The 8,146-nt window shown below is 47.9% G+C and overlaps 1 protein-coding gene across 1 annotated transcript in view; it reads right to left on the bottom strand.

Annotated features, from left to right (window-relative positions):
* Positions 1-1,894, bottom strand: part of DENND4B (DENN domain containing 4B) — a 13,794-nt gene extending 11,900 nt beyond the window's left edge. Inside the window, exon 1 of the mRNA XM_030468766.1 lies at positions 1,870-1,894. Within this exon, the coding sequence (XP_030324626.1) occupies positions 1,870-1,894 (25 nt within the window). The remainder of the gene's footprint in view (positions 1-1,869) is intronic.
* Between the last annotated feature and the right edge of the window lie 6,252 nt (positions 1,895-8,146).

The raw sequence follows: 8,146 nt of genomic DNA, 5'->3' as shown, positions 1-8,146 counted from the left end.
CTTCTCCAAAACCTCCAAACCCTTCTCAGGATGTTAAAAAACCTTCCTCCAGAATTAAAACTTCACCCCAAAAATTAAAAACCCACCTCAAAAGTCAAAAAACCTCCCCCCAAAAATAAAATTCTCCCCTTAAAATTAAATCTCCACCCCAAAAAGCCCAAAACCCACCCCAGAAAGTCAAGGAACCTCCTGCAAAACTTCCAATCCCTTCCCAGGATGTTTAAAAACCTTCCTACAGAATTAAAACTCCACCCCAAAAACTAAAACCCCACCTCTAAAGTCAACACCTATTTCCAAAAAGTCAAAAAAACTTTCCCAAAACTTAAATTCCTCCCCCTAAAACTAAAACTCTACCCCAAAAAACCCAAAACCCACCCCAGAAAGTCACCGAACCTCCTGCAAAACCTTCAAACCCTTCCCAGGAAGCTAAAAAACCTTCCCCAAAATTAAAACTTCACCTCAAAAATTAAAACCCCACCTTAAAAGTCAAAATCTATTTCCAAAGTCAAAAAACCTCCCCCCAAAAATAAAATCCTACCCCAAAAAACCCAAAACCCACCCCAGGAAGTCAAGGAACCTTCTCCAAAACTTCCAATACCCTTCCCAGGAAGTTAAAAAACCTTCCTCCAGAATTAAAAGTCCACCCCAGAAATTAAAACCCCACCTCAACAGTCAAAATCTATTTCCAAAAAGTCAAAAAAACTTTCCCAAAACTTAAAATTCTCCCCTTAAAATTAAATCCCCACTCCAAAAAACCCAAAACCCACCCCAGGAAGTCAAGGAACCTTCTCCAAAACTTCCAAACCCTTCCCAGAAAGTCAAAGAAACCTTCCCCCAATATTAAAACTCCACCCCAAAAACTAAAACCCCACCTCAGAAGTCAAAATCTATTTCCAAAGTCAAAAAACCTCCCCCCAAAACTTAAAATCCTCCCTCTTAAACTAAAACCCTACCCCAAAAACCCCAAAACCCACCCCAGGAAGTCAAGGAACCTTCTCCAAACCCTTCAAACCCTTCCCAGGAAGTCAAAAAACCTTCCTCCAGAATTAAAAGTCCACCCCAGAAATTAAAACCCCACCTCAAAAGTCAAAAAACCTCCCCCCAAAAATAAAATTCTCCCCTTAAAATTAAATCCCCACCCCAAAAAACCCAAAACCCACCCCAAAATGTCAAGGAACCTCCTCCAAAACCTCCAAACCTTTCCCAGGATGTTAAAAAACCTTCCTCCAGAATTAAAACTCCACCCCAAAAACTAAAACCCCACCTCTAAAATCAACACCTATGTCCAAAAAGTCAAAAAAACTTTCCCAAAACTGAAAATCCTCCCTCTAAAACTAAAACCCCACCCCAAAAACCCCAAAACCCACCCAAGAAAGTCAATGAACCTTCTGCAAAGCCTTCAAATCCTTCCCAGGATGTTTAAAAACCTTCCTACAGAATTAAAACTTCACCCCAAAAATCAAAACCCCACTTCAGAAGTCAAAAAACCTCCCCCCAAAAATCAATTCCTCCCCCTAAAACTAAAACCCTACCCCAAGAAGCCCCAGACCCCCCCCCAAAACGGCTCCCGGCAGCGTGCCGCACACTCTTTCTACTGACGGGTCTCCGGAGAGGCCAATCAGCTGGAAGGGGGCGGCACCCGGAGCGGCAGCAGGGATTTGAAGCGGCTGCTGGGAGCGCCAGCGACCCGGAGCGCGGCGAACAGGAGCAGGCAAACAGGAATGATTAGAAAACAGGAATATTTTAGAAAACGGGAATTTTAGAAAACGGGAATAATTAGAAAACGGGAATTTTAGAAAACAGGAATTAGACGCGGCAGTTAACGAGGCAGTTGGCGCAGGCAGGGCAAGCAGGCAGGGTCCCAACAACCTCCCGCTTCTCTCGAAGGAGCCATGGTATCCAAAAGAGGAAAAACTTCGGCTGTTACAACAAAACGGGTGTCCACACACACGGAACCCCTTCAGATGGATGCAGCTGTTCAAGCCTCTGGCTGCGCTGAGGCTCGGAGCCTCGTGCTAACATCTGAGGACAGTGTCTGCGTGAGATGCGAGCAGCTGAATGACCTCCTCTACATGGGGGCAGAGCTCCGGGAGGAGGTAGAGAGACGAAGAAGGATTCGAGACAGGGAAAGGCAAATTGACTGCTGGAGGCGCACCCTTTCGACTGCAAAAGAAATCCAACGGGAGGCGGGGAAGCCCTGCCCCTCCTCCTCTCAGGCACCTGATGCTGATGCAGAGCAGGTGGAGGGGGGGGAATGGAAACAGGTCCCCCAGCGAAAAGGCAAAAGAATTCTCTCCCAACCCCCACCACTCCCCCAGGTGCCCATAGAGAACACATAGGAGGCCCTGGACTCAGAACATGAGGCGGAGGCCAGACAAGAGCAAGATCTGTCCAGAAGGCCTCCCGTTCACCCCCTGCCTAGCAGCCGGATTAAAACTTCACCCACACAGAAAAGAAGAAGGGTAGTCGTAGTTGGTGACTCCCTTCTGAGGGGAACTGAGGGCCCTAGATGTCGACCTGACCCATCCCACAGAGAGGTCTGCTCCAAACTCCCCAAACCGGGCCTAAAACCGTGAAAAATGGGCTAAAATCCCCCAAACTGGTCCTAAACCCCCAAAACTGGGTTAAAATTCCTCAAACTGGGTCTAAAACCTTGAAAACTGGGCCTAAAACTCCCCAAACCAGGCCCAAAACCTTGAAAATTGGTCTAAAACTCCCCAAACCGGGCCCAAAACCTTGAAAAATGGGCTAAAATCCCCCAAAACTGGGCCTAAAATTCCTCAAACTGAGCCTAAAACCTTGAAAATTGGGCTAAAATCCCCCAAACTGGACCTAAAATCCCCCAAACTGGGCCTAAAACCTTGAAAATTGGGCTAAAATCCCCCAAACTGGGCCTAACGTCTTTCACATGGTGTTAAAATCCCCAAAATTTGGCACCAAAACTTCCAAACTGAGCCCAAAATGCCCCAAGTTGGGCCTCAAGGCTTTCAAATTGTGTCAAAACCCCAGAAATTTGGGGTAAAACCTGGAAAATTGAGCCTAAAACTCCCCAAACTGGGTCTAAAACCTTGAAAATTGGGCCTAAAATCCCCCAAACTGGAACTAAAATTCCCCAAAATTGGGCCTAAAATTCCCCAAACCGGGCCCAAAACCTTGAAAATTTGGCCTAAAGTTCCCCAAACTGAGCCTAAAACCTTGAAAATTGGGCTAAAATTCCCCAGACTGGGCCTAAACCCCCAAAACTGGGCCTAAAGTTCCCCAAACTGGGCCTAAATCCCCAAAACTGGGCCTAAAATACCCCAAACCTGGCCTAAAACCTTGAAAATTGGGCCTAAAACTCCCCAAACTGAGCCTAAAACCTTGAAAATTGGGCCTAAAGTTCCCCAAACTGGGCCTAAACCCCCCAAACTGGGCCTAAAATTCCTCAAACTGAGCCTAAAACCTTGAAAATTTGGCCTAAAGTTCCCCAAACTGAGCCTAAAACCTTGAAAATTGGTCCAAAATCCCCCAAACTGGGCCTAAAGTTCCCCAAACTGGGCCTAAATCCCCAAAACAGGGCCTAAATTTCCTCAAACTGGGCCCAAAACCTTGAAAATTGGGCTAAAATCCCCCAAACTGGGCCTAAACCCCTAAAACTGGGCTAAAACTCCCCAGACTGGGCCTAACGTCTTTCACATGGTGTTAAAATCCCCAAAATTTGGCACAAAAACTTCCAAACTGAGCCCAAAATGCCCCAAGTTGGGCCTCAAGGCTTTCAAATTGTGTCAAAACCCCAGAAATTTGGGGTAAAACCTGGAAAATTGAGCCTAAAACTCCCCAAACTGGGTCTAAAACCTTGAAAATTGGGCCTAAAATCCCCCAAACTGGACCTAAAATTCCCCAAACTGGGCCTAAACCCCCAAAACTGGGCCTAAAGTTCCCCAAACCGGGCCTAAAACCTTGCAAATTGGTCTAAAACTCCCCAAACCGGGCCCAAAACCTTGAAAAATGGGCTAAAATCCCCCAAACTGGACCTAAACCCCCAAAACTGGGCCTAAAATTCCTTAATCTGAGCCTAAAACCTTGAAAATTGGGCTAAAATCCCCCAAATTTGGGCCAGAAGTTGCAAAACGAGGCCGAAACCCTAAGAAGAGCCTAAACCGGGGCGGGAAACGCCCCAAACCGAGCGGAAAACCCAAGAAATCGGAGCCGAACCGCGCGAGGATTGGGCCTAAACCGCCGCGTTTTGGGCCGGGCTGAATTTGTGGGGGGTTTTTTTGGGTTTTTTTTTGTTTGTTTTTTTTATTTGGGGGGGGGTGAGGAAGGAGGCGCAGCCCAGAGGTTGTTATAATGTATATTGTATATATGCCAATGCGATAATAAAAACAGTGCAAATACAGTTACAGTTCGTAATACTCCTCCCCCCCCCCCCCCCCCCCCCCCTCCTCCCTTTCCGTGCTCAGCGCATTTCCCGCCCTCCCTCCCCAATTGCAAGGAAAAAAAAAAAAAAACCCCAAAAAACCCAATTCCCCCCTTTTTTTTTTTTTCCCAAACCCTCCCCAAATTCTGGGACACCTCCCCCCCCGCCTCCGGGGCTGCTGGTGCCGCGGGGGGGGGTCCGAGTTCTGCGTGAAAGGCACAAAGATCGGGGAGGTGGCCGCCGCCACCAGTGCATCGCCGGGGGGGCCACCGCGCCCCTGGGGCTCCCTCTGTGTGTGTGTGTGTGTCCCCCCCCCTTATTTTTTTTTGTTTTTTTTCCTTTTTTTCTTTTTTAAAAAGCTTTTTCACTTTTGTTTTTTTCACTTTCCCCCCCAAAATCCCTCCCCCAACCCCCCAAAACAAAAAACCCCAAAAACCAACCAAAACCAAAACACCACCCTTTCCCCTTTTATCCCCCCCCCTCCCCCCCACCTCCCACCCCCACCCTAAATTCTTTTTGCTTTTTTTTTTTTGTTTGTTTTTTTTGTGGTTTTTCTGTTCTTTTCATGTCATACACACGAGGTCACACGACGAGGACGCTGACGACTTCCACGACACCCATGGCCAAGGTGGGGTTGGTTTCGTTTCGGTTTTTTTTTTCCGTTTCCCCCAAATTCTCTTTTTTTTTTTTTTTTTTTTTTGTCGTTGTGGTTGGTTTTTTTTTTGTTTTTTTTTCTACACAATGTACAGGGGTTTTTTTTTGTTTGTTTTTTTTTAGTTTTCTCCTTTTTTTGTGTGTGTCTTTTTCAGGTCAAGAAATAGCTTCTATACACCAGTCCTTGTGGTCACATCTTGGCAGCAATCTCCAAAGCTCGGGAAGGGTTTTGGGGTGGGGGGGGAAGGTTAAAGGGTTGGGTTTTGCCTTTGGAGGCCCAAAAGAATAAAAAAATCCCAAACCGATCCCCCCCCCCCCTCCCTTTTTTTCCCCCAAAACCGAGCAGAAAAACCCCAATAAAAAGCATTTTCCACAAGCTAGCTGAAAAAAAGAAACACAAAGCAGAGGGGGGGTGAAAGGGGGGGGGGGGGGGGGGAAGGAAATCCTTATTTTGTAGCGAGAAAAAAAGAAAAATAATAAGAAAAAGGATTTTTTTTCTACCTTCCGGGGGGGGGTGGGAGGGCTTGGAGCCCCCCCTAAATCATTCTTAATATTAATGATATTAATTAAAGCTGCACAGGTCACAGCCAAAGCCTCGGGGATGCTCCCCCCCCATTCCCCCCCCTCCTCCTCCTCCGTTTCTCCGGGCACCGTTTTGGGGTGTGGGGAAGGGGGGGAAGGTGGGAACTGCCTGCAGACCCCAGGGCATCCCCCCCCCCCCCCCCCAAAACCCCCTTTCCAAAGGGGTGGGGGGCAAAAAAAAAAAAAAAAAAAAACCCAAGGGTTTGTGTGTGTGTCCCCCCCCTCCCCCCCCACACCTCGGGTTTCATTTATAGCACCATGAATCGGGTACGACCCCCCCAAAACCCTTTTTTTTTTTGTGCCCCCCCCCTTTTTCCCCGTTTCCCCCCCCCCCGGGATGAAGTATTGCACTTGGTTTTGGTTTGTTTTTTGTTTTGTTTTTTTTTATATATTTTGGGTTTTTTTCCTTTTTTTTGGTGATTTTTGTTCCTTTTTTCATCGTTTCATCTCAGCACCCGGGCCCCCTCGTACCTCCAGGGTTGGTTTTTTTGTTTTTTTTAGGGGGGGGGGGGGATTAGAGGATTTAGGGGGGGGGGGGAATGGCACTCGAGGAAGGGAAGGGGGGAGCCCAAGGGTTGGGGGAAAATGAAGCAAAAAGCCCTAAAAAAAGGAAAAAAAGATCCAATTCAGCAAAGTGCTGCCACGGGGAGAAGAAGAAACCCCTGGAAAAAGGGGGGGGGGCTAAAAAAATAACAAACCCCACCCCAAAAATAGATCTTTTTTATATCTCTATGCCACTAAGTTTCCAAAAAAACCCCAAATTCGTGAAAAATTCAACTCCCTTTGGCTCTGGAAGGACCCAGAAAGGGGGGGGGGGGGGTGCAGGCAGAGCTCTGGGGGGGGGTTAAGTGCTCGAGTTGGGGGGTGCTTGGGGCGGGGGGACCCCCCCAGGGTCACGGGGAGAGAAAATGGGAGGTGGTGGCCAGGGTGAGGAATTGCACGAGAAAAAGGGAAGGGGGGGTCGATGAGAAAAGGGGTTGGGGGGGGGACGGGGTGAATTAATAAAAGGAAATGAAGGAAAAAGGGAAACGAGGAAAAACTTGAAGGGGGATGAGGAAAAAAGGGAAATAAATGGGAAAAAAAAGGATTCTTAATCCAAAAAGAAATGAAAAAGGGGGAAAAGGGGATGAATGAAAGAGGGAAAAGAATGAAAAAGCCAAGAAAACGGGAATGAAAAAGAGAAGGGAAGGAGCAGGGAGGGAACGATTCAAAAAAGGGGGAAATGGATCGAAAGATTTTAAAGAGGAAAAAAAATGAGGCAAAAAAAAAAAAAAAAGAATCGAAAGAAAAAAGTTTGAGGAAGAAATTTTAAAAAAGGAAATAAAAAAAAAATGAATTCATATCAGGAAATTAATTACTAATCAGGAAATTAAAAACGACCAAAAAAAAAAAAAAAAAAAACCCACACAACAACAAAAAAACAAAGCCCAAGTTGAAACCTCTGTGTCTGAAAGCTCTCAGGAGTGCCAAACCCCCCCCGATTTGGGCAGGTCTGGGCAAGGGGAGGTGGGGTCACCTCGGGGGGGGTCCGGGGGGGTCCGGTGCTGGGGGGGGTTAAGTGCAAATCGAGCGTTTCTGGAGCCTTTCGGGCGGTTCCGGTTCTTTGGGTCGGTGCCGTCCCCGGAACGCGCAAAGAGTCGGGGGAGGGGCTTTTTGGGAAGGGGGGGCGGGGGGGGAACTCACCGTCCGCTCCTGAGCCCCCTCCCCTTCTGGGGTGGCACTGACACCCCCCAGGCTCCTGGGGGAAGGGGGGGTCCTGGGGGTCCCGTCGGCACCGGCTCCGCGCCAAGATGGGTGGGGGGGGGGGGGGCGACGTCAGTCGGGGGATCCAAGAAGAGGGGATCCAAGGCGGGGGGGTCCGAGGCGGGGGGTGCAGCTCACGGTGTCTCTTTGTCCCCACCCCCCCCCGGTTTCCTCCCCGGTTTCCCCATCATCTTTGAAGCCAAGAATCCCAAAGCGGAGCCCGACGTGGGGCAGGCGCCCGCTGCTCAAAGTCTCTTGGGAAGGGGTCGGTGAAGTTTGGAGGGGGGGGGGGCGGAAGGGGGGCGTTTTCAAAAGCAAAGCGAACGGAAAGAAGGCCGAAGCATCCGTTTAGGGAACAAAAGGCTCAAAAAAAGAGAAAAAACCAAAAGGAAAATCAAAAGCAAACCCTTAAGACAACGAAAAATCCTCCAAAAAAGAAAAAGAAGGAGCCTTGGTGTTGATGTCGTCGGGACCCGGGGCGACGGATGTGACCTCTCCCTGCTTTGAAAAACCAAAAAAAAAAAATAGAAACAAACCCAAAGTTCAGGTTTGGGGAAAACAAACAAAACAAAAAAAAAAAGGCCAGGTTTGAAATGGTTTTTTTGTTGGTTTTTTTTGTGTGTTTCTTCTTTTCCTTTCTCGTTCCTTTGCTTTCCTCGTTGCTTTTTTGTCCTTGGCGGTGGTTTTTGTTTTTTTTTTTCCTTTTGTCTTTTTGTTGCTGTGGTGATCTTTGTTGGTTTGTTTCTTCTTGGTGTGGGTTTGTTTTTC

This window comes from Calypte anna, unplaced genomic scaffold (genome assembly GCF_003957555.1).
Source record: "Calypte anna isolate BGI_N300 unplaced genomic scaffold, bCalAnn1_v1.p scaffold_67_arrow_ctg1, whole genome shotgun sequence".
In the NCBI taxonomy this organism is placed as follows: Eukaryota; Metazoa; Chordata; class Aves; order Apodiformes; family Trochilidae; genus Calypte; species Calypte anna.
The sequence above is the reverse complement of the archived record's forward strand: the minus strand, read 5'-3'. Positions and strand labels throughout refer to the sequence as shown.